This window comes from Siniperca chuatsi, linkage group LG11 (genome assembly GCF_020085105.1).
Source record: "Siniperca chuatsi isolate FFG_IHB_CAS linkage group LG11, ASM2008510v1, whole genome shotgun sequence".
In the NCBI taxonomy this organism is placed as follows: Eukaryota; Metazoa; Chordata; class Actinopteri; order Centrarchiformes; family Sinipercidae; genus Siniperca; species Siniperca chuatsi.
The window spans coordinates 28,983,997-29,011,031 of record NC_058052.1 but is presented as its reverse complement, the minus strand read 5'-3'; the positions used below and the strand labels follow the sequence as shown (position 1 = coordinate 29,011,031).

The following is a 27,035-nucleotide window of genomic DNA, read 5'->3' as shown; positions in this document are numbered from 1 at the left end:
ACCTGTCTCTCTCCACCTGTCTGTCTCCCAGACAGCGTCCACACTCTGACCTGTGCCGTCATGCTGCTGAACACAGACCTTCATGGAAACGTGAGTCAGACCTTTGAAACCTTTTTCTTCCGAGTGTTTTGGTGTTTAATGAGAACAGGAAGCTCCGCTTGTGTTTTATCAAAGTTACCTTACAGACTAATCACGAGCAGCTGCTTATCACAATCAATAAGCACTTGTATTGATAAGAAGTGATACCCATATCCAGCAAATAACCAGGGAACATAAACGTCTGTACAAAATGTAATGACAGCTTTGCCAATAGCATGTCTGAAAATGTATGAAATATTCAAATTGAATCAATAACAGTAATGTTTTTAAAGATGCTGACGAACGATCAATATTTTTTATGTCCATAACGTGACTGAGCCTGTTTGTGCAGTCTGGTGTCTCTCTCTGCTCACGGTTTTAAAATTCTAATAGTCTAAACACTTGCTAGCTTTTTTTCCGGAGCTTTCAACCGCATATCATGGTCTTCCTCAGCGGATGGAGTTTGCTCAGTTGTCATGGAGATCAGCTCAGTTTTGATACTCGTACTTGCTTAACGATAATTAATCCGAGTTACATCACAGCGTGAAGGAGTCACTGAAGTGTTGACACTTCTGCTGAACCCGTTTAAGGAAGTGACGGCCGTTACCGTGGCAACAAGCTGTCCAATCACTCCGGGCAACAGTCAGAGCGCACTTCCTCTGTGCGCGGGAGCAGGACTGACAGCTGAGCTTTCATACGATGAGATGAACATTTAGATTCATTTTATTCATCCGTTTGAATTAAAGGTTGACAGGTAAAAGTCCTGCAGTCAAACCTCACTGCAGCAAAAGTATGAAGTATAATCAGCTAAAGTTACTTAAAGTATGAAGTATAATCAGCTAAAGTTACCTAAAGTATGAAGTATAATCAGCTAAATGTACTTAAAGTATAAAGTATTAAAGTTACTTAAAGTATGAAGTATAATCAGCTAAATGTACTTAAAGTATAAAGTATTAGTTACTTAAAGTATGAAGTATAATCAGCTAAATGTACTTAAAGTATGAAGTATTAAAGTTACTTAAAGTATGAAGTATAATCAGCTAAAGTTACTTAAAGTATAAAGTATTAAAGTTACTTAAAGTATAAAGTATTAAAGTTACTTAAAGTATGAAGTATAATCAGCTAAAGTTACTTAAAGTATAAAGTATTAGTTACTTAAAGTATGAAGTATAATCAGCTAAAGTTACTTAAAGTATAAAGTATTAAAGTTACTTAAAGTATGAAGTATAATCAGCTAAAGTTACTTAAAGTATAAAGTATTAGTTACTTAAAGTATGAAGTATAATCAGCTAAATGTACTTAAAGTATAAAGTATTAGTTACTTAAAGTATGAAGTATAATCAGCTAAAGTACTTAAAGTATGAAGTATTAAAGTTACTTAAAGTATGAAGTATAATCAGCTAAAGTTACTTAAAGTATGAAGTATTAAAGTTACTTAAAGTATGAAGTATAATCAGCTAAAGTTACTTAAAGTATAAAGTATTAAAGTTACTTAAAGTATAAAGTATTAGTTACTTAAAGTATGAAGTATAATCAGCTAAAGTTACTTAAAGTATAAAGTATTAAAGTTACTTAAAGTATGAAGTATAATCAGCTAAAGTTACTTAAAGTATAAAGTATTAAAGTTACTTAAAGTATAAAGTATTAGTTACTTAAAGTATGAAGTATAATCAGCTAAAGTTACTTAAAGTATAAAGTATTAAAGTTACTTAAAGTATGAAGTATAATCAGCTAAAGTTACTTAAAGTATAAAGTATTAAAGTTACTTAAAGTATAAAGTATTAAAGTTACTTAAAGTATGAAGTATTAAAGTTACTTAAAGTATGAAGTATAATCAGCTAAAGTTACTTAAAGTATAAAGTATTAAAGTTACTTAAAGTATAAAGTATTAAAGTTACTTAAAGTATGAAGTATAATCAGCTAAAGTTACTTAAAGTATGAAGTATTAAAGTTACTTAAAGTATGAAGTATAATCAGCTAAAGTTACTTAAAGTATAAAGTATTAAAGTTACTTAAAGTATGAAGTATTAAAGTTACTTAAAGTATGAAGTATAATCAGCTAAAGTTACTTAAAGTATGAAGTATAATCAGCTAAAGTTACTTAAAGTGTTCAGTGAGAGTCGTCCCTGTGCAGTAAAACGCTCCTGTCAGTGTTTTATTATATCTGATCTGCTTTATATCCTGTTGGGTAGTTTAATTTAACAGCCTGTTTTCAGCTCTGTGACGATGCGTTTCCCAGCTGATCCGAGGGGGGGTTAAAGAGTTTATTCAGCTTCAGGAGGAGGAGAGTTTTCTCAGCACATGAAGGAAACTCTTCATCCTTCAGCTCGTCACAAACACCTGGAGATACGAGGTTTTCACCAGACAGGAAGGGGATGAAACACTGTGATCTGTAAAGTAACTGAAGCCGTCGGACAAACGCAGTGAAATGTCTGATATTTCCTCTGAGACGAGGCCGAGTGGAAGCAGAAAGTAGCATTAAACGAAAATACTCAAGTAAAGTTTTATAAAAGCGAATATGTTTAATTTCGCCGTGTTTTTAACTCGTTTCCTCTCCGGATGAGAAGGTAACAGAAATGTAACTACTGTAAGACGGCCACACAGAAAGAGAAGAGTAATCTTTACTCTGTTCGGGCTAAAAAGAATCGGATCGTAAGTCGCCGCTTTAAACACGCTAATGTGCTGTTCAAGAGCAGCTTGTTTGCCAGAGATGTTTGTTTTTTAAATGATTCATTTTGAGGACAATATGAGTTTAACAGCTTACGCTGAAATCACGCTCTCACACTGGCAACATAAGAGAGGACGTAACTGTAACACTGTAAGGAAAGACGACGTTAAATATTGTTTAAATAAAGTTCTTATGAAAAAAAAAAAAACAGCCCCTAAAGGAAGTGATGCACCTCACCTATGGGCACCTTCCCATTGGCTCACCTGGACATGAGGTCTGAGTCCAACAAAAAGATTCTATCCAGGTGAATTATGGGAAATGTAGGACTGTTCGTTCGTCCCCCAACTTTATTTAAATACAATAAACACAGTTGATTAACTGTGTGTGTGTGTGTGTGTGTGTGTGTGTGTGTGTGTAGAACGTGGGGAAGAGGATGTCCTGCAGTCAGTTCATCTCCAACCTGGAAGGTCTCAACGATGGAAGAGACTTCCCCAAAGATCTGCTGAAGGTACGACTGACACACACACACACACACACACACACACACACACACACACACACACACACACACACACACACACACACACACACACACACAATTACACAACAAATGAACACACTTCTACAACACACTCACACAGGGATCCTTGGCTTGTGATTGGCAGAGCAGAAAAAGAAAAGAGGACATGCATTAATTTCAACTCTTTATGACCGCCGGGTTTTGTGTGTTTTGTGTGTGTGTGTGTGTGTGTGTGTGTGTGTGTGTGTGTGTGTGTGTGTGTGTGTTTTGTGTGTCTCCGTCTCTTTCTCTCACTCTTTTGTTTCCATCTCAGTTTTTCCATCTCAGCCTCCGAGCGATCAACATGAATCTGCGTCACCTCTTCACCCTCATCATCATCATCATCTCTCTCTCTCTCTCTCTGTTGTGTGTGTGTGTGTGTGTGTGTGTGTGTGTGTGTGTGTTTTCTTGCCTCCAGCTCGTCGTTGGTTTGACGGTTGATGGTGTAGCAGTGAGTGTGTGTGTGGGCAGGAAGATAAAGAGTGAATGCAGAATGTTTATAAGTGGGAAAACGTGAATTATACTCAGTGAGAGGAAATAGTCTCTTTATATTTTTGAGGATTTCACTGCAAAACATTCGTCGTCTTCTTCTTGCGTTTAGTCGACTTCAGTTACAGGAGATTTTATTCTGAAAAACAGCGTTGACAATAATAAATCTCTCTCGAGTGTGAAGGACGGCGCTGCTGATTGTTGGACACAGTGTTTCTACAGTCTGTTGGTGAAGCAGCTCAGCTGATTTTAAGTTTTCAAACTTATTTCTCTCAGTTTGTGTTTTTTCCTCCTCTGATCTGATTTGAATTAGATACTGAATATAAATTTTATTAAAATAAGATCAGATGAAATCATGAATAGAATATAAATTAAATACATAATATGAAAAGTACATTAGATTGATTAAATATAACAAAATTGTTGATCTTATTTAAATAAAAATGAGATATAAAATAATTTAAAATATAATAATACAAACATGGAAAAAATATTTATATCTAAAAATATTACATAAATTAAAAAATCAGTAAAATTGAATGTAAAATATTAAGTTCAGAAATATATTAAATATATAGAATATCAAAATATGTAAAAATACAAAATGGTAGCTATTGAATATAAATTAATTAGAATAAAAAATATAATATTGCTATATATAATAATAATAAAAAAAACTTTACTTATAGAGCACTTATCAAAACAAAGTACAAAGTGCTTCACAACGAGAGAAACAAAACACCGCAGTGAATGACGAGATAAAATACATAAATTACACAAAAGCAAACAGCCAGTTCAGGTAAAATCTGGATCTGCTTTCAGATAAAAATGTGTTTTGAGACGAGACTTAAACGAAGACTCTGACTCAGACAGCCTGATGTCTTCGGGCAGGTTGTTCCAGAGCCTCGGGGCCCTGATGGCCAAAGCTCTGTCCCCCTTAGTTTCCATCCTGGACTCAGGATCAGACAGGAGACCCCTGCCCGAAGATCTCAGACTACGTGAAGGTTCATAAGGGATTACAAGGTCTAAAATATAGTCTGGAGCCATGAAGAGCCGTAAAAGTAATCAACAAGATCTTAAAGTCGATCCTGAAACCAACAGGGAGCCGATGTAAAGAGGCTGAAACAGGTGTGATGTGGTCGAACCTCTGGGTCCTGGTTTACAGCCGAGCAGCTGAGTCCTGTACAGTCTGCAGTCTGTCAGAGTTTTTAGATTAAGACGAGTGAACAGGCTGTTACAGTAATCGAGGCGTGAGGAGATAAAAGCAGGTACAACAGTTTCTGCATCACTAAGATTTAAAATAGATCGCATTTTTGCAATATTTCTGAGGTGATAAAAACATGATTGGACAAGCTTAGTGATATGTTGCTCAAAACATAAACTGCTATCAAACAGGACACCAAGATTTCTTGCAACAGGCTTGATGTGTTGTGACAGGTCACCAGTAGATGGCAGTATTTGATTAGTTATGCGTTGGGGCCCAATAACAAGGATTTCAGTTTTATTTGAGTTGAGCTGAAGAAAATGTACCGACATCCAGTGTTTTATGTCAGACAGGAAGTCCTGCAGAGAACTCAGCGTACTGAGGTCAGTGGGCTTGACAGGGAGGTACAACTGAGTGTCGTCTGCATAACAATGAAAAGAAATCCCGTGTCTGCGGATTACATCACCCAAAGGAAGCATGTATAAGGAGAACAGTATTGGTCCCAGAATTGAACTATGAGACACACCGTACTTGATATGGGAAAAGGATTACATGAAGTTATTAATGCTGACACAGAATTTCCTGTTGGACAGATAAGATGAGGACCAGTCTAGTGCAGAGCCAGATTCGCCCACCGAGTGCCTCAGTCTGTCTAAAAGATGATGATGATCAGTAGAGTCAAAGGCAGCACTTAAGTCCAGCAGCACAAGAACTGAACACATGCCTGCGTCTGCATTCATTAAAAGGTCATTAGTGACTTTGAGGAGGGCTGTCTCAGTGCTGTGGTGCTGACGAAAGCCAGATTGGAACTTTTCAAAGGTATTATATTTTTCCACAGCAGCAAGAAGCTGCTTAGATACAAGTTTTTCGAGAATCTTCTAAATAAAAGGCAGTTTGGAGATTGGGCGATAGTTATCTACAGTGGTGTGCAAAAGTGTTCGCCCCCTTCCTGATTCCTTATTATTATGTTTGTCACACTTAAATGTTTCAGATCTTCAAACAAATTTAAATATTAGTCAAAGATAACACAAGTAAACACAAAATGCAGTTTTTAAATGAAGGTTGTTATTATTAAGGGAAAACAAAATCCAAACCTACATGGTCCTGTGTGAAAAAGTGATTGACCCCTAAACCTAATAACTGGTTGCTCCACCCTTAGCAGCAACAACTGCAACCAAGCGTTTGCGATAACTTGCAGTGAGTCTTTTACAGCGCTGTGGAGGAGTTTCGGCCCACTCATCTTTGCAGAACTGTTATGATTCAGCCACATTGGAGGGTTTTAGAACATGAAGTGCCTTTTTAAGGTCACGCCACAGCATCTCAACAGGATTCAGGTCAGGACTTTGACTAGGCCACTCCAAAGTCTTCATTTTGTTCTTCTTCTTCGTCTGTCAGCCTCACTACAATGCTGTATCAAATTCACATCTGAATCCATATAAGGTTCGGCCATTATACAACAGATGTTGAATAAACATTCGTAAACAGTTTGCTCAACTTATCTCCACTAGGCCACTCCAAAGTCTTCATTTTGTTCTTCTTTTTCACACCACTGTATATAGATGAAAAATATAAAATATTATATAAAAATTCTAAATTACATCTGAATTATAAAATACATTAATTGTGTAAAATACTAAAACATGTAGAAACTAGAGCAGCTTTCTGGTTTTACTGTGAAATCTCTGCTTTTCAATCTAACATATTAAAACTGGAGGTTTCCAAAGTTTAACCTTCAAATAAAACTACATTGTTGTATTTAGTTATTAATTACCAGCATATTAATATATTTATATGTATATATATATATTAATATACTCGTTCCGATATCGCTGAGTCACTGTTTTAATATTTTCAGCTGATTTTCAGTCTTTTTTTCTGCTCAGCGTCTCTCAGCTGCATTTACATTCAGCTCTGTGAATCCTCGATGATTGACAGCTCCAAGGAGAGCAGGGGGCGGGCTGAAGCTCCCGTCCTGCGCTCTCATTGGCTGCTGCTGCTAAGAGAAAATGCGCATTGAGAGAGCGAGGGGAAAAAAGAGAGAGAGAGAGACCAGAGAGAGAGGAGGGAGGGCGAGCAACACTCCTCAACAGTTCAGAGTCTCTCAGCAGAGAGAGGAGGAGGAGAAGAAATAGAAGAAGAAGAGGAGGAGGAGGAGTGAGCTCACCTGACGGAGGGAATCTCCTGCAGGACGAAGACGACAACAAGCGAAGGAGGAGAAGAGAAGAAGAAGAGTGAGGGTGAAGTTGGAGGACGAGATCTGAGGAGGAGGAAGGAGGGATTCTCTCTCTTTTTTTGGTCTTTTTTTTTCCCAGATTGCAACAGGAGAAACTCTCCTCTTTTTCTCTCCTCCTTATCAGCTCATCCCTCTCTTTTTCCTCCACCTCTGTCCTCTCTGCCTCTTTCCATCCCTCCATCATCCCTACATCTTCAGTCGGGGCTGGTTGTGGCGTCTCAGGAGGAAGCTGACGTCAGTTTTCGGGGTGCTCTCTCTCTCTCTCTCTCTCTCTCTCTCTCTCTCTGTCTGTCTGCATGTGTGGGTGTGCTCGCTCGCCCCTGCCTTCCTGTTTTTCGTTTCTTTTTCTTTTCTTTTTTTTGGTGAATGTTTTGGATGTGAGAGCGAGCTGCTGGTGCTGCTGATGCGTTTCTTCCGTCACGCAGCTTTATTTGCAGTCCAGGGATTCTCCGCCTTCTCCGCCGCCGCCGCTGCCGCCACCGCATCAGGAGGCTGCGTTCAACAGCCAGTTTGAAAACAGACTCTCACATTTTGGAAAACTGCAAAATCAGGAGGAGAAGATGATCAGAGTTGTGGTTTGGATGTTTTCGGACTGAATGTTTGTGCTGTTTTTCTGCAGGAGTGTGAGCTGATGCATTACGCATCACTGCTTCTACATTATTGAGGGATTAAACACACACACACACACACACACACACACTGGGACAGGTTGCAGTGTGTGTGTTGATGTGACGTGAACAGGAAGTCCAAGCTGACTTGACTTTGACAACGAAACTTAAAATCTAATAATTCACTGTAACATAAAAGTCCAGAAAATATTTCCTTATTTGTTTCAAAACTTATTTTAACTTTGGCTCCAACAATCATTTTGTTTATTCAATGTTAATCATAAAATTAATTGTATTTGTGAAGTTATTTCTCCAATAAAAATACAGATTTGCTTTCCTCTCAGCGGATCTTTACATTTTTAACAGTTGGTCACCTTGAGAAGGACATTTGTCCTCATTTTACTGAGAAATAACCAAAAATAATAATTATCTTTAGCCCTTATTTTAAGTATAATTTACTCTTTGTCTCAATTTAATTAACAAAATAGAGCCTAGATTTGCCTAAATGTGAATTTTTCAACATTAAAATGTCTTTTGAAGGACCTTAAGGGATAAATCTTGCAGCAGAGCAGATTGCGTCCACAGTGATCATCAGCTCTGACATGTTTGTTGGCAGCATCTTGTTGTTTTTGTCGTTTTGCCTCCAAACACCTGAGCAAACCGCCGGCTGTCAGCCTGCAGGATTATGAGCCGGATGAAACGCTGCTGTGTTTTTATGCATAATGAATAGAGATCCATAATGCAGCAGGCTGAGCTCCGCCGAGGACACCATCAGCTCAGACAGCCCAGGTTAGTCCGCTCATAACCAGCCGTCAGTAGACTCCGGTTTGTGTTTTAAACATCCAGCCTGCGTGTGCAGTTCTTCCTCTGATAGTTTCATAGTTTTAATTTGCTGAAAATATCATATTTACAATTTGGAAACTCCTTCAAAGCTGGATCAAAATCTAAAATCCAAGTTGTCAAAGTGGAGTCAGATCTGTCTCTAAGTTCATGTAACGCTGATTTTTTTGTAGAGAACACTGGACTAAAGAGTTCATATCATCAAGTTTGGTTGCTGGTCAAAGAGAGAAATATCTGTGAATTACTTTTCTTGCCGTTTAGGCCATCTTCTGCCCATTAAGAGACTTTCTCTCTCTTAATTTCAAGTTTTTCTGTTTCCCTGGATCAATTTTTTTTACCGCAAAGACTCTTTAAAGTTCAGTCGGACTCTTGGAAACCCGAATTAGACACAAATCAAATGCTCCTCCTCTGAACTTTAAAAACCACGATGATTGGAGTCAACAGCATCCACTCGTCAGGCCGCATGCGGTCGCGGTCGCTCTGCTCGGTCCGGAGCGGGCGGGACTCGAGGGACACCGACCCGTTCAGGTATCCCAGAACCCCCCGCTCTCGCTCCCTCAAACCGCTGGCCTTCCCCGACCTGCTGGGAAAAACCCAGGACGGACAGCAGCACCGGCGGGGCCACAAGAAGAAGGTAGAACCTGGAAATACACACAGTGATACTATATATGCACTCATTTTTATCTACATTTCACTTACAGACCACAAGAGGAGGCTAGAACAATACACATGATATAAACACAAAAAGAATACGTCGGCCGAGTGTCAAATTTCACGTGCAGTAAATCCAGGAAACCTATAAGCGCTCTTGAAGTTGTAAAAACTGGTCACAGAAAAGAAAACGTTCCTCAGGCACTCGTAAAAAGAACAAGGGCCTTTATTTAGTCGAGCATAATCGTTTAAAACGGCAAACGATTTACACCTGACGGGGTAATCGGTGTCGCCACCATGAGGTTGAAACCAGTAGGCATTTTAAACTACATACTATTTACAGTGTGGAAGAAGGTATATAATCAAAAAATAGCTGGTATTCAAATAATGGCCCATCAAATAAAGGCCAGTCCCTAATGAAGGCCAGGCAAAAAATCATTAAGGGGGTGTTGGAATTACCTGTAGTATAATGTGTCACGTGGAAAATTCGGTCATGTCTCACCACTCTGCTCAAAACACTTTGTGTATTTCATATGTTTACGATCCTTAAATGTCAGACCTCGTCTTTACTGACTTGTATCTGTGCAAAGTTTGTCACTAGAGGTGTTTTCACATTCCTCAACTGAAGGGGGAAATGTCTGTACACTTCCCTAAAATCTGAGATTCGAACGGACTCCGGGCAAACTAGATTTGGGACGCCACAAATCTGAAAGCCAATCGCAACACCACCGGCAAAGAAACCTGAAACCTCCTGCGCAGAGCGGAGAGTTTGCATTAAGTTAGAGTAGTGAAGGTTTTGACAGCAAACATGGCAGAGTGCAAACCGGACCTTGGCGCTTCCTTCAACTATCTACTGAAGTTACATAAAAACAATGTGAACAACTACTAACGCTGCGTCAGCCACGGCCAATTACAAGCTAACACACAACATAAACAGATAAAAGATGCTAACTACACTTACCTTTCTGATACGTCTGCTAGTCGCCGATTTTGGTGCAAGACAGACTCCTCATCTGGGTCGGACTGAGGCTCAGACATGTACGGCTGAATCTCTCCGATGTTTCTCTAACTCGAGCCATCTTGATGAGCACCGCTCTCTCACCATGGATGTATGTCTCTCACCCACATCCATCCTCACCAGCACCAGTCAACCTAACACGCAGCGGTGGTGGGCGGGGCATTGAGCTAACACGCAGCGGTGGTGGGCGGGGCATTCAGAGATCCAGAGTTTCTCAATGAGGTAGAAAGAGCAGATCTGCTTCCAGCCGCTTTACAGAGGGTTTTTTTTTACTTTTTATGTGGGAAAACCATGTTAAACAAAATATTAATCATAGCAGAGTATTTTTACATACTTTAAAATGTGTCTATAGGGGAACAATACTGTTTTTATTCACCAATGATATCCAATTGTGGCTACTTTGCTGGGGTTTTTTTAACGCTGTTAAGCTACTATCTATTAAACTTTACATTTCCTTCAGATTTGCTCTCAATAATAGACTCAGAGTTATCAATGTTCATCATCTCATCATTTTCACATATTTCATGATCCTGTTATCAAATCACCTCATTTCATCATATCCTGACTTGGTGAAGCATTTGTGCAGGTAGTGTTGAGTTTAAATGGTGTCTTAAAAGTGATTAAAAAAACCCAGCAAAGTAGAAGTAACTCTTTTAATACTGTTTTTATTGACTAATTATTTCCAATCAATTCTACTTTGCCGGCAGTTAAGCTACGGTAAATAAAACTCAACTTTGTCCGTATACAGTAGCTGCTGGTAGTCTACTGTAATCTCATTTTATGTCTAATTTCATTATCTCATCATCTGATTCGATCATCTAATTTTAACATCTCGTCATTTTCTCATATTTTATTATCCTGCCATCTTGTCTGATCACCTCATTTCAACATTTCTTCATTGTGTGAAACATCTGCACAGGAAGTGTTGAGCTTAACGGCGTTTTAAAAAAATGGCAAAGTAGAAGTGACTCTTTTAACACGAATACTGTTTTTATTGACTAATACTTTGCCGTTTAACACTTTTAAGCTTAACCACGTACACTGAGAATGACGGTGATTGGCTGGAGGGTGTTGATTATTTTCTGATGTGGCGTCCTTAATCATTTAAATTCATCCTCACAGATGGTAGGTGTTTTGTAAATTGTAATTTTGTAATTGTGTATTAAGGGTCACTTGTTTTTTGATCGCGGTAAAGCTATCATCAATGAATCTTAACACTTGCGTTGTTTGACATTAAAAACCTCCCATGGAAGGGCGGAGTTATGCATTTTGAGCTGCTGGAAGGCTTTTAATGTGAAACATCTTTAGGAAGTGTGAGTTTCTTTAATAGTTGCTTAACAGCAATCGGAAAAGCGGCAAAGTAACTGCATTTAATTAGTGAGTGAGAACAGTATTTGTGTTAGGGACCAAACTTTTTGGGGTCAAATTTAAACCTACATTTCCCAGGGTTAATAATAATGTATTTGGACCCTCCCCTTGACTAAGAGAAAATTGCAATACCCTCCACCTAATATCTCAAAATAATATGACAGTATTGAACGGGTACAATTTGTTTTGCCATTAATAACTGAAAGTGTGTTAAGAATTTGAGATAGTGAACTGTAATTCAAACCTTCATTTGTTAATGGAACAAAAATGTCCACCTTTTATAATAAATCCCACGAGGAAAGAAACAAATAAAATTGAAATCTAGTATAATAAAAAGTTCATACCCTCCCCTGCTCTCCCAGTAAATGTAAACTACCCCTTCCTTCAGCCTCTTCCTCTTCTGGTGACAAAAAGAGAAACGTCCTCCAATAAGCCGTGAACTGAACTGATTGTGGCTCAGGAGCGTCAGTGTTTTTGTTTTACAGCTGCAGGTTAAAGTTGTTACTGTCACGTGTTTTTTAAAGGAAAGTCAAACAGGAAAGCCAAGGATCCCACAGTTCAATCACACGCATACACACATGTATCTCTAACACACATATATCTGACTGTGTGTGTGTTGTGTCTCTGCAGACTCTGTACAGCTCCATCAAGAACGAGAAGCTTCAGTGGACCATGTAAGTTTCCTCCTCCAGTATGAACCATCGACTGGTTTCTACTGGTTTAACACGCAGCATGTGCAGACATCTGAAGTGTGTGTTTAGGCTCTGCACATTTCTGTGTGTGTGTGTCCCTGCTGCCCCGACTCTCTTATTTAAGCCTCTGTTGCCATGGTAACAGTTCCCTGCTTTCTTTCCTCGCTGTAATTACAGGTCAGCATCCCAACGCCCATGCTTGACTGTGGACACACACACATATACATATACATATATATAAACATACAGGCGTCTTAAATGCATTCAGCATCTGTCCTCCCTCATGTTCAGCCTCTTTTTAATTAACTCTTCAGTTCTTTTCTTTTTCTGTTTGGATGTTAATCTTCTGCAGCTATTTGGTACAAATGTTCTGATGACTTCACGATGACATAAGATGACACTGGAAAATAAAACATGAGAGAACGAGATGATTTCATAGGACCAGGTGACGCGATGAGCCGGCTTGAGATGATGAAATAAAAGATGATGAGCATCAAAAAATACATGATGTGAAAATAGCAGATTGAGGTGATGAGATAATGAAATAAACAGGAAAGTAGTTAGTGTAGGTGGTAAGAAGTATTGATTTTCCAGATCTTTGGTTCTGTTGTGATGTTGGCACATTTCTACACTGCGTCATGCTGCTTATGAAGCAAACATATAATGTGATTGATCACATAAACCACCTGCTGGGCTGAATCAGACAGATCTCATCTCGTTATCAGTGTAGTTACTAGATGATGGTTTAAACAGCCTCCTCACTCACCACTGCTGAAGCTTAATAATCCAAATATTAATTATATTATTAAAAGAAATGAGATGCTGATGAGATCATTGGACCAGATGATGAAGATGATAAATCTCCGATAACCTGCAGAACAGTTTCATTGATTCCTTCTGTCCTCTGTCTTCTGAAGTGATGAAGAGGAGTTGAGGAAGTCCATGTCGGAGCTGGCTGACGTTCGAACGGACTCCGCCTCCCACACCATGAAACGACTGGGGAGTGGAGGAAACCCGCTGGTGGGCGTCGCCCATCAGGCCGACGGCGAGCTCTACAAGAACGGCTTCCTGGTCCGCAAAGTCCACGCCGACCCCGACGGAAAGAGAAGTACGTCATTCTGACTTCTTCTTCTTGTTACTTTTAAATAACCTTTTTGTTGTTTTTATGAAAATGATAACAGTATGTAGAAAAGTATTGAAGTGGTAACCGTTGAGCTACACGTGTGATGAGGTGACAAAATATAGAAATGACCATAAAGCTTCGTTAGTTCATGTATTCTATTATGTGGGGATATGCATGAATGTATTGGTTTTGTTTGCCAAAAAGTCATTCACAGAGAAAGAAATGCACAGTATGTTGTCCTACTTATGTTTGGTCTAGTCTTATTAGATATCACTGCTGCTTTTAACGTAGTTGACCATACAATACTGGACTGACTGGAAAATCTCTCAGGCTCAGTGCTAAAGTGGTTCAAGTCATAGCTTCAGGACAGGAACTATTTTATGCAAAAGAGCGGACCAACATGATGCGTGGCGTTCCCCAAGGCTCAATCCTGGGTCCTCTTCTATTTAACGTTTGCTTCCATTAGGCCAAATAATACAAAAGAATAATATCAGCTATCATAATTATGCAGATGACACGCAAATTTACCTTGTTCTGTCACCAAGCGTCATATTTCATATATTACGTATTAAGCTGATAAAATAATGTAAAGTAGTTTTTTAGCTGAGGGCCGGGGTCTCCAGGACCACAAACACAACATCAGGATGAAGTCTCTATTTTATGGTAAAGGTTGGACGAAAGCCATTATAATGCATCAAAACGTACATTTAAAGCAATTTAAAGGAGCGAAGTGCGATCTCTTGCCTGCACTTGTGATGTATAATATCCCATGATGCCTTGTTTCTCCTAGCTCCACGGGGTAAGCGGGGGTGGAAGTCTTTCTACGCTATGCTGAAGGGTCTGGTGCTCTACCTGCAGAAGGTAAACATCTGAGTTACATTTCCCAGCAGCCCTGCTGTTTCATACATGCCAGTTTCTCCACACCGAGTGTCTATTTTTAACTGTGTGTCCCAGATCGATTATATATCCGAACAGGACAAACATCTGGGTCAGAAAGAGAGAGATAACACACACACAGAAATGATGAACCTCAGGGACTCTGATTTAAGTCTGGCACCATTTCTATTGTCACAACTGTTTTTATACTCTTATATATTTTATATATATATATCATGAGAATCTAAAATGTTAGAGATTTTAAGGGTTTAAATGACTTTTAATGCGCTAAAGTCTAAATAAATAACTTCTCTGGTGTTACATTTACATTTGAATGATTTTATTTTATTATTAATGCTTAATAATACATACTAAATTATTTTGTTTTTACAATATATCATGAAACTTTCTTGTTACACAAAATCCAAAATGTATGTAACGACATACCGACTTATCTTAAACTTAGTTTGTATGTAAAGAACTTGTGTATGAATTGTAATAAATTGCCTTTGCCTTATCTCATTAAAACAACAACCTTGTCTTGTTATGACATGATTAGTTAGTACGTTGTTATAATGAGAAACTTTCATATGTTGTCAAAACCAGGAAAAGATCCGTTCAATGCTGAAAGAGAAAATAACTGAGATTTGAAGATGATGGTTTCCTCGGTTTAATTTTGTGTAATAATGAGAACGTTTAGTGATAAAACAAGATAAAATATGTTGTTATAACGTTTCATGTTAAAATGGGAATAATTTGCTATGTAGTAATAACAAGAAAAGTATGTCAATATAATGACATCCTTTTCACATTATAACAAGATCTTTCCATGTTATAATGATATGCTTGTCTTTTTTACTACACACCAAATGATTGTCTTGTTCTACACATCTCATAAAACAATAAACATTTGTTGTTATAGCATGATATATGTTGTTATAACAGATAACCTCCATATGATGGTAAAAGGAGAAAAAGATCCAGCTGATGCCGAAAGTGACACGTTACTGATTTACATGGTTTGATTTTGTGTAAAGACAAGAAAAGTTTCTTGTTAAAACAGAATAATTTGGAACGTAGAAATAATGAGAATATATAGCCGGTATAGCTAACTAAAATCATCTTGTTATAACATAAAAATGACTTGTTAATTTGAGAAAACTGAGCAGAATTTTTTCAATAACTGTGGCAGCAATACAATGCTTTTAGGTTTTAGTCCTGAAAACAATGCATTCTGGGACTTGTAGTTGACGCCTTTGAGCGTACTTACAGCAGGTTTAAACATGACTGGATGCTGATATCATGCTGCTCTGTGATTGGCTGACAGGATGAGTACCGTGCGGAGCGAGAGCTGACGGAGGAGGACGTGAAGAACGCCGTGTCCATCCATCATTCTCTGGCCATGAGAGCAGCTGATTACAGCAAGAGACCCAACGTGTTCTACCTGAGGACGGCCGACTGGAGGGTCTTCCTGTTCCAGGCTCCGTAAGGATCTCTCTTTCCTTTTATCTTTCACTCTTTGCTGGTTTCTTTCTGTCGTTTAGTCCGTCCATCATCACTAGGTTGTTGCACAGTTTCTTTGCTCTGATCTGACGCACATTTTAAATAATTCATTTATTGACTCCAGTTTACATCAGTGCGACTCAACTCTTTCCCCTGACAGCAGCAAACATCCATAAATCTGATTAAAATCGAAGGAAAAAGACATTGGATTCTGCCTGAAAATCATAAAATTCTGTATCAAAGTGATCCAGTGATGGATGTCATGGTTACAGCGCAAACAGGAAGTGTTAATAGCTAACCAGCAAGACTTTTCATGGTGCAGATTCGCCAAAATGTAAAGAAGTTATAGTTAAAAGGCGGAGCTACAGCCACAATACAGTTGACTGTCCTCCATGGCAACATTTATACATCTTGTTTACATAACCCAAAGCATGATGGGAACTGCCATGCCAAAACCCAGAACATAATTATCCCAAACAGAAGTTGTTGTTGTTTTTTCTTTACATTACTAAGGCTCAGGATGTGTCATCAACACTTTACATTCTTATATCTCTGGAACACCGACGCTGTCCTCTAACCGTCCATATACTGATATTTACTGTGTAATGAAAACAGACGCATATACATACAGTACATGTACACACAAAGAATATGTACAATATGTGCAGTCAGGCTGAGTGTTAATGTCTCTCCCGTTGTTCCTGCAGGAATGCAGAACAGATGCAGTCGTGGATCACGCGCATCAACGTGGTGGCGGCCATGTTTTCGGCTCCACCGTTCCCGGCGGCGATCGGCTCCCAGAAGAGATTCAGCCGTCCTCTGCTGCCGGGATCCAACACCAAACTGTCCCAGGTACAAACTCTGATTCACAAGGAGCTTTACTGAGTTATCTGGATAAAAGAGTTACTTATACTTCAGTCCATGTTTAGTAAAAGTTCTCAGGAAAGTAGTAATCAGGTTTTACTAATATGGAGATATCCGAGTCCTTCACTTCACTGCAGGACAGTGCTGACTTTCATCGTCTGTCCCGACAGGAAGAGCAGGTCAAATCTCACGAGAACCGGTTCAGGGCGGTTTCCTCCGAGCTGGCCGACCTCACAGCCTCCACACCGGACCGGAAGGTGAAAGGTCGCGAGCTGGAGGAGCAGAAACTCCGACAGGAGTACCTGGAGTTCGAGGTGAGGGGATTCGCAAAAAAAACACAAACACACAAAAATGTTTGTTCTTATATACTTGTGAGGACCCTCATTGACATAATGCAGTCCTTAGCCCCTAACCCTAAACTTAGCCATCACAACTACAGTGCCTAACTCCAGCCTTCACCCTAAACCTGATCTAACCTTAACCCTAAATCCATGCCTAAACCCTCAAACAGCCCTTTGATGAAGTCAGGACCAGAAATGTGGCTCGCACAAAGATACAGAATTTGAGTCAAAAATCACACTCCTTCCAGAGTCATAACTCAACAACAGAAATGAAACACATATTGAATCATCCAGAGGAGATCATTATCTCTGATGTCCGTCCGGAATAAACCTCCAGAAATCCACTTAGACGCCAGAGAAGAAAGCCGCTGCAGAACCTGCCTGAGAATCCTGCTGTTTCTAAGTTTCCTTCAGTCTCACAGTGATCCAGAGACAGCTGTCTGTCCGTCCACGGGTCCACTGCAGACAGGAGCTGCTGACTGCTGGTTCGGCTGCTCTAATGTGGACAGTTTGACTAAATGAAACAAATACAGGCTAACAAACGTGTATGTAGAGAGAACAGCAGCTGACATCACAACCGCACATCTGATGAGCTTTTACAGGGTCTTGATCTCCTGATGGCTTTAATTGTTTCTGTTGTCACATTGGTTCCCAAATAGGCCGATGTGTCGGTGTAGTAGTATTTCAGTTTTATGCTACTTTCTACTTCCACCACATCGCAGAGGCAAACATCGTGCTGAGAAAACTCTCCTCCTCCTGAAGCTGAATAAACACTTTAACCCCCCCTCGGATCAGCTGGAAAACGCATCGTCACAGAGCTGAAAACAGGCTGTTAAATTAAACTACCCAACAGTATATAAAGCAGTTAAAATGAGCTCAGCCTGAAACATCTGCAGCAGTAAAATGCAACACACACATGAATGCAGCAGGAATATGAATCCAGAAACATCAGATATAATAAACACTGACAGAAAGCGTTTTACTGCACAGGGACGACTCTCACTGAACACTTTAAGTAACTTTAGCTGATTATACTTCATACTTTAACTACATTTAGCTGATTATACTTCATACTTTTACTGTAGTGAGGTTTGACTGCAGGACTTTTACCTGCAGTGGAGTATTTTCACAGTGATGTATTAGTACTTTTGCTGAAGTAAAGGATCTTCATATTCGACAGTTGTTCCTCTAACAGTGTGAAAACCTTCAGAAGTCTTTAACTGAGGAGCAGCTGAAGTTAAACATGCAGTAAAATCCCTCTGAGGTCTGAATATAACTGTTGACAGACGGACTGAAGTTTCTCTGCAGCTCCTTCTGTCTCATTTCTTCATCACAAACTGTCACTGAATCAGTCTGTCGGGTGTCAAACAGGCTGCAGAGACACAAACACTCTGTGTCGGGAACATGGAGCTCAGCTAAAGGACCAGTCTGCTGTTTACTTTCTGTTCCTGCTGATCATTTTCCCTCCATCGGTTTTCACATTGATTTCTCTCTTTTCAGTTAGCCGTTGGTTTAAGTTCATTTCTATGAAAATCAACCTGCAGAGAGCCGATTCATCACAGTTGACTGTTATTTAAAGATATGATGTGTTATCACTGTCTCGTGATGCAGATAAAAGCGGGACTGAAAGATCTGAAATTGTTTCCTGTTACTTTCTTCAGTCAGTAATCTAATAAAAACAGACACGATGAGTTCATGTACTGTCGTAAAGATAGAAAAAAATATTTCTGTACTTAAGTAGTTAAAGATTATTTATTTTGCACGTTTCAAAACAAAAGATGCAAAGTATTTCACAATAAAAGAACAACAAACTAACATGTACAGCAGCAACAAAACAGCAGCAACAAAACAGATAAAGCAAAAGAGCAAAATTATCAGTTAGGAAAAGTAAAGATACAGTATGTGTGAGTTTTCTTTTAGTTTAATGAATAAGAGTAATCGAGGCTTGGAGACACAAATTTGTCTTAACTGGTAAAAAAAGCAAAAGTTTCTTAATATGAACATAACAATCCAGAGAAGAGTCAAATGTGAAACCTAAATCCTTAGTGTGTAGCTCGATAATAGAGGTTAAAGGTCCCAGAGACGAGAAAATGTTTGGACATCCAGCTTCTCGTAGAGTCCAGGCAGTCATTTCAGTTAGTTAGACTGCTGAGATCATCACATCAGACACACACATACAGCTGAGTGTCGTCTGCAAATAGAAAATATAATAAGGCCGAGAGCCAGGGTCAACGGGGGGCAGCAGGTTTTCATGACGGGCCGATGGGAGAAATGTGTACAAATAAAACCCACACAATTGTTATTTTACAGAGTATTAGGGCCAATACAAGTTGTAATTTCAAGAAAAGTCAGTATTACGAGAAAGAAAACATAATACAAGAAAAAGATGTATTTCTAGAATTACTTTGTAGTATTATGAGACGTTTATTTATTTTACTACTCAGTCGTAGTAAACAGGTGAGAAGAGCTCAGCTTCCTAATATCCTTTGCGAGTGACATGCAAACAAAACCCATAAAAACTGAAATAAATCCACCTCAGCAACTGACTTCAGCTGTAACAAGTTCAAAATACGACAGAAATAACAAACCAGACCTGAATGAGCTTTGTTGTGTCATCAAAATCATTTCCTACAGTTTTTATTTAATTTAACTTTTTTGTATTTTGTTCAAGTGGTATGTATAACAGTTAATCGGACTAATTTTCACGTTTTATAGAGAGAAACTTTTTAAAATAATTGTTCAGTTCAAACTGTCCACTCCCTCAGTGACGAGGCAAAGAAACTGCTGCTGCGACATCACTGATACCACCTGATGTTTGCATCATTAACCGCTGTCTCTCGTCTCCGTCCTCAGAAAACCCGGTACGGTACGTACGCCATGCTGCTTCGGGCCAAACTGTCCAGCGGAGACGAGGACCTGTCGGCCTTCGAGTCGCGGCTGTTTGACGACGGCGGCCTGCAGAGGGCGCACTCCAGCCCTACGCTACCTCTGGAAGGCGCCAACAAGGAGAAGACCCGCGGGACCAAGACGTCAAAAAGCTTAAAGGTCACGTCCTCTTCATCCTCGACCTCCAAGACCAGCGGCAGCACCAGAGAGGGAAGCAAGAAGAACGGCAGCGGTGGCGGGAACAACCAGCGGCTGGAGCTGCAGAAACAGAGCAGCAAACAGGAAGAGGCGCCGTAAGGCGGCGGGAATCAGGTTTTATACAAAGTGTGTAGCTGGAGACGGACATGAAGCTTCATGGGTAGCAGGCTGACATCCTCCTTTAAACCTTTTCTGTTAAACCTGATTCTGATTTCCTCCAGAGCCGAGCCGAGACGTTCGAGGTCGGTGGGAAAGGAAACACTCGTCACAAAGGAGGACGACCGAACGGACGAGTGCTGCGTTTTTTTCACAAGTCGAAACATTCAGGAAACACTAAGGTTTGAAAAGTGTAATCTGGCCATCCATCAGCTGTCAGAGCTTATTTCTCATCAACTTCAGCAGTTCAAACAGTAAAAACCGCTGCTGAGCTTCAGAGCAAAAGCTTTGTTTCCTGTCAAATCTTTCATTTCAGGGACTTTCTGGAAGCATTTTTTTGTTAAAATGGCGGAGACAGAGCTTAAATATCAGCAATCATTCAGTCTCCTGCAGCAGCTTCTGATTCCAGGAGCCGTCTGGTTTTGTTGAGACAGAACAGAAACAGTTTGTCGGTACTTTTATTTTTTTTTTTCTCTCAGAGCGACAAACACTGACCTCCTGCACTGCCATCGCTCTGCTTCCCCTAGCAACAAACGGGGGAGCAGGTTGCCATGCCGACCACATATGACGGACAGAGCGCGTGGGACTGTTGCCGGGGCAGCCGAGAAAAGGGGGGGTGGGGGTGTTGAGACTCTGGAGTCAGGACTCCCCCGGCCAAACAAACAATCAAACAGACAAACCAGACCGAGGCTGTGATGATGCGTCACAGAGACGATCAGGAACACAATACCTCCTCCTCCGCACTTCACAGAGTGTGTGTGTGTGTGTGTGTGTGTGTGTGTTAACCAGAGGAAAGGTATTGTGAGTACACAGTAATACTGTGTTAGCACTTGATGTGTACTTCGAGGAGTGGAAACACAAGCTGAACATGCTGGATGGAGGCTGATCAAAGTGTGACTGCAGTTTGTTTTATTCATGTTGTTTTCCTCACTGAGTTCTGCTGGAACAAACAGGCTGGATGGAGGTTTATTAGTGACCAAAAACTACTGACTGAGCAAAAAATGATAATTTAAACTTGAATCAATCTTCGGGCAGAGTAGAGGGCTGGATATCATCCCACAGTTATTGCTTCTGGTTCATAAAAATACTTCACTGCCTTTATAGAGAGCCGAAGTGAAACTAGCTTCCAGGTTCTGCTCCAGAAGTGAAAAAACTTTTCAATTCAAAATCTCATATACATTTGCAACGATTCTAATAACTAAGCATCCAGCCTTGGAACAGAGTCTTCCTCAACAGCATGTTGTGTGGCTCGCTTTATATGTTTAGATCAGGACGGTAGTTTAGAAAAACGATCAGATATCGTTACGTACCTGCGCCGGTAAGTTTACATGAGAGCTGTAGTTTTTTTTTCTGTGTTGTTTAACTTTGTTAAAATCACAAAGGTTTCGGTTTATAACAGCAGCTGCTGTAGTGGAGCTGATTTGTCTGATAAGATGGAAATTAAACATCAGGAACACGCTACGTGTTTTCAGAAAGACCGATGAAAGAAACGCTGAGTGAGAGATTGACTTGAGTTACAGAGCCTAGACAGGAAGTGACGTCATGACTCCGGCTCTTTGTACTGCTATAAACATTATGCCTAACATTAAAAAAAACTAATGAAAACAAAGATTTCTGTGAAAGAAAAAGACAAAATGAAGAACAGCACTTCTGGAGGAGGAGCTCACCTCAAAGTCTACAAGAACAAATTTTAAGATATAAATAAAATCAACATCAAGCAGACGAAGAGGAGGCTTAAAGAAAAGGCAGCAAACTGTCAGCAGATTTCCAGAATTTATGTTTGTGATTCTAACATTTTGTCACCAAAATATAAAAATTCGAGTGTCCAGAAAATAATTATTCTTGTGTTGGAAAAGTTGAACTAGTTAAAGTAAAAGTGTAAGACTTATTAAACAAGTGCCGGCAGTCTCAGTCGATGAATGTGGACAGTTTGAATTAGTTTTGTGCTCGCTCAGTAGTTTCGTCGTTAATGAACTTCCATAGATTTTCTCTCTTTGCTGAAAACGATGCTGGAAACTGTTCTAATGTATAATGTTTGAATCCGTCCACTTTATCCCGATCACTACGAACGGGATCACAGGTTACTTAATGTTTATGTATCTCGCTGAAATGACCTTGTTTGTTTGTTGATTGGAGACGAGAGTTCAGAAGCTGCAAGTTTGAATCATCTCTTTACTAATGTGATGAAACAAACACACGTTCTCTTGATCTCCAGTGAAGACGCGGACGCTCGTCACGTCAGCCATCTTGTTGAAGTAGAGAAAATGAACGCTTGCTTTTTAAAGACAACTGAAAAATTAATTCTAAAGAGTCTCGTGATCATCTTCACTATCAGACACCAGACAGGATTTCTGGGTAATGAAGTCCTCCACATGCAGTTACCTCTTGCTGCCACTTGGGGTCACCAGAGTGGGAAGCTGCGCTGTGAACAAAGCAGCTGCTGCAGAGTAGATTTACTTAATTTGTTTCCTTGAGTTTGGACATTTCCACAACGTCTCGCCCAAATCCCAGAATTCCCAGTTCAGCAGTGAAAGAGTGAAAGAAAGATCAGTCGCGGAAGAAGTACTCAGATCTTTTACTTAAAGGTCCAGTTAGGAGCAGCTGTCGGCAGAAGTGGAATATAATATTCATAAGTATGTTTTCATTAGTGTTTAATCGCCTGAAAATAAGAATCGTTGTGTTTTCGTTACCTTAGAATGAGCTCTTTATATCTACAGAGGGAGCGGGTCCCCTTCCACGGAGGCCGCCATGTTGCACCGCCATGTTTCTACAGTAGCCCAGAACGGACAAACCAAACACCGGTTCTAGAGAGGGCCGTTTGTGTTTTTCGCAAGTTTCGCAGCCACCGTAGTGTCTCCTCCACGCCTGGAAGGGGAGGGCGAGGCGAGCGGTGTTCACATGGCTGCAAACTGCAGTTTCACCACTAGAGGCCGCTAAAGCCTCCACACTGGACCTTTAAGTAACAGTAGTAACACCACAGTGTAGAAACACTCTGTTACAGGTAAAAGTCCTGCATTCAAATTTTTACTTAAGTAAAAGTATAAAAGTATCAGCATCAAACTTTACTTAAAGTACCAAAAATAAAAGCAGTCATTATGCAGAATGGCCCATTTCAGAATAATATGTATTATATCTGGATTATAATTATTGATGCATTAATGTGTTCATCACTTTAATGTTGCAGCTGGTACTTTATATACTGCTGGGTAGCTTATATAATATAATAATACATCGTAATTTATTATTATTGTTTTGTATTAATAATATGAATCTGCAAAGTAACTAATGTTAAATAATGTGGTGCAGTAAAAATATTGGCTTCAAAAATTCAAAACTGTACTTACCTGCAGCACTTGAGTAAATGTACTTAGTCACATTCCACCACTGTGAAAGAGAATATGAAGATTTGCGGGAACAGTAAAATAAATCTGAGTTAAACTTTACAAATGTAAGAGTCGTAATTTATAATTTAAAGAAAAAGACAGCTGGCTATCGTAACTGTGAGACGATGTAAACAAACACAAACAGATCTGAGATCGGTGTCTTTTTCAGGCTTCCCAGCTTGTAGATGTGCTCACGACAGTTAAGCAAGAGCCAGCTAGGAATCTGGAGACACAAGAGTCACGCCACAGTTTACGGGACGGAGCCAGATATCTACTCAAAAAACCTTTTTGTGCACGTTGTAATAACTACATTTTTACATTTCACACATTATGCAGAACCAAAAGTCCAAGATTTCATATGATTTATTGCCCAGCCCTATGTCCAGGTCATGGGGTGATTATTCATTTTTATTTCAGTTAGGCTGTCCTGGACTTCCACATGTGGGAAACTTAAAAACATCCAGTTGTCTTTGATGTCCTTCCTGTGATGTAACACTGCAGCGTTTCTCACATAATCCTGTTGTTCATGAATAATAATGTTGAGTCTCCAGGAAACACGAAGCTCCGTCTGTTCAGTGTTTCATCAGCAGTTTGAAACGGGAAGAAAACAGATGTGACGACAGGAAATGGTCACCAGGTGGCAGCAGAGAAAAGCTGTGCGTTGATGGTTTTCTGGTTAAAGGAATGATCCACCCAAAATGTAAAAATTAAGTTTCATTTCAAAACGTTGTATATTTTGCTCAGATTTATACTTTACACCAGGAAAAAGTTAAAGTGTTAAGATAACTTTCATATCATCTGTTACTTTGCTAACAATTTTGCTGTTTTGGAATGAAACTGTTCAGATTTGACAGGTTTGCGACGAGGAACACAAAACCATGGAACCTTTTCAGTCCGAAACAATAAATCCAGATTCCCTGAAAACACTGAAGGAAAACTTGAAGATTTGGTCTCTTAAGGGAGGAAAGAACAAAAGTTGTTCTGAATTTTTCACGCAGGATCGTTTTTGGTCGTTTTTTCCAGTCGGGAGCAAGTTTTTCAGCGAGCGGTGGAAACTTCCAGACAGACCTCAGTGTGATTTGTGAAATTTCTGAAGGATTACAAACGCTGATGCTGCTGTTTCCGCTGGACTGATTATCACCAGGATTTAGTCTCGTACGGTTGATTCCTGCAGAACAGGAAACCCTGAGCTCTGAGGGATAAACAGAGAAGTTTGACATTTTGAATGAAGCTGTTGGGTCCATATGTGGACCGGCGAGCGATCATCTCCACTCTGTTCTGAACAGACTGTAAAGACTCTTAAAACAAACACCACAGAGGACTTTATAAACGTCAAACCACACGTTTCAAAGGTACTGACAGAATGAAACTAAGGACGCTGCGTGATAACGCTCATTTTTCACGTCACACCAGTCGATCTGGATCTCAGTCCTCACCAGCTTTGGGTTCGGATTCGACCGAAAGAAAGAATAAGCGCACAGATACAAATACGTTTCCTTTGGCTTCAAGTCCAAGTCCAGCACGATCCATATCAGCTCCAACAGAGTGCGGACTGTGACACCGTCAGGGAGGTTGGACTCGGTGTGGGTCGGACAGATGGATGCTTCTTACGCGTCGGTGACGTCTTGCTTCCTTTGTGCTGAAAGCAGTCAGTTTAGGACAGACTGCATATCCCATCAGGCCTTGCAGCGCTACATCCCCTAACAGCCGGAGGACGTGGCTAGGAAGGATGTCTGGGCCGTTCTTACCCCTCGTTCACAAGTGCAGACTCAAAAAGTCTTTTGTCTCTGAAGCGCATGAAGCTTATCGGTGTCATTTATATACTCAGCTCTGATTGGACAGTTGGACTGGTGCATGAAGTAGTTCATTTCCCAACCAGCGTGTTTCCATTTGTCGTTTTTCTTCTTCTCGTCCCGGTAGCGGAGTCGGCGACAGCGACGGTCAGCTTTTCCTCCATTTTGTTTGAGGCTCTTTGACGTAGTTGAGTGGAGCTTCTGCTTCATCCGGGAATCAGAACCAGCTGACCGGTTGAGTCACGGGACATTTGCGTAGATTTGAACCTTTCTCGACGTCCCCACGTTGTGCCGCTGGACGATATTTGAGTGTTTGAGTTGTGGTCGGCGGCACCAGCATGTTTTTTTGAGGTCCAATTCACCATGAATGGCGTCCTCCAGCGTTTGAGTCTCTGCGCGTGAACCGTTAGCTGATGTGATGTGGACCATGATTAATGGACCGTCTCACGCAGTGTTACATCCGTCCGTCTAATAAGATCTCGGTCAAAATTATAAAGTAGTTCTGAGGCTGTCAGCGATGAAGGTCTTGTGAATCTTAGTGCTACGATGTAAACGTCATCAACTCCCATCATCCATCTGCAAGGCTTTCACGTTAAATGTCCTAATTCAGACCGGGTCTGACTGTCCTCGCATCTCTTTCTGATTGGGTCCAAACCTCGAGTTTCACTGGCTCGATTTCTGACGATCGCGCGCTTTTAAAAATGTTCTGCAACGTTTCACAGAGTCCGCGATTCCACAAGTACCTTTGAGATGATTACCGGACCTTCGTGCATAAAGACCTCTGTGGTTTATTTGAGTGACGTGAAGATCAGAGAGGACATCTGACTAAATCTGTCCTTCAGCCTCTTTTTTCTTCATCCTCCATCGGACAAACATCAACATGCTGGTTGATGCAGGAGGAAACTTTTGAATCAGCTGCTGCTGAGATGCTAACAGGTTCAGATTTATCCTCCCGCTGAGCTGTTTGACCCCCCCCGGGTCACGTATTTACTCCCTCAAATATCCAGTGACACTTGTGTATTTCGGGTGTATTTGTCACACTGTGCATTGTAAAGCAGCATAGGATGAATTTGTCTAAAAGTCATGGCCGCTTTCAGCTCTTTGTCTGTGTCCAAACCTTGTAAATAAATGTTCACATTGAGAAGCCATATTGTAGTTGGGCTGAACGCCTAGCTAGCGCTCGCTGCGTTTTAGGGCACTTTGGTTTAGTATTTTAGAGTGAAAGCAGCAGATGCTGAACCTCCTCACAGGGGTTGAATCCACCAGTTTATTTATTCTGTTCGTCGTCGTGTCCTGATCGACGACAAAGACCGAATTTAGTTTCTGTGAAAGTTCTTTTTCTCTTTCTTCCTTCCTTGCGGCTTCGCTGCGGTCTGAATGTTCACCGCCAGCTCGCCCATCGATAGCTGTACATACTGTCCACATCCTGTGAGGTTTTGGTCGTAGTGAAACACAAATGTTTTGAAGGCTTAGAGGCAAAAATAAAAACATTTTGAAAACAAAA

The 27,035-nt window shown here is 40.2% G+C and overlaps 1 protein-coding gene across 2 annotated transcripts in view; it reads left to right on the top strand.

Annotated features, from left to right (window-relative positions):
- The window catches only part of LOC122884254 (PH and SEC7 domain-containing protein 1-like), a 55,341-nt gene extending 28,306 nt beyond the window's left edge, over positions 1 to 27,035 (top strand). The window contains exons 8-17 of one of the 2 annotated variants that reach the window (XM_044213919.1): positions 32 to 90; positions 3,165 to 3,254; positions 12,347 to 12,390; positions 13,326 to 13,516; positions 14,322 to 14,392; positions 15,735 to 15,892; positions 16,618 to 16,762; positions 16,945 to 17,088; positions 19,969 to 20,325; positions 20,421 to 22,465. In XM_044213919.1, the coding sequence (XP_044069854.1) occupies positions 32 to 90; positions 3,165 to 3,254; positions 12,347 to 12,390; positions 13,326 to 13,516; positions 14,322 to 14,392; positions 15,735 to 15,892; positions 16,618 to 16,762; positions 16,945 to 17,088; positions 19,969 to 20,298 (1,232 nt within the window). In that variant the 3' untranslated portion in view covers positions 20,299 to 20,325; positions 20,421 to 22,465. Of the gene's footprint in view, positions 1 to 31; positions 91 to 3,164; positions 3,255 to 12,346; positions 12,391 to 13,325; positions 13,517 to 14,321; positions 14,393 to 15,734; positions 15,893 to 16,617; positions 16,763 to 16,944; positions 17,089 to 19,968 lie in introns of both variants that reach the window. The other variant, XM_044213917.1, reaches the window with a different exon arrangement.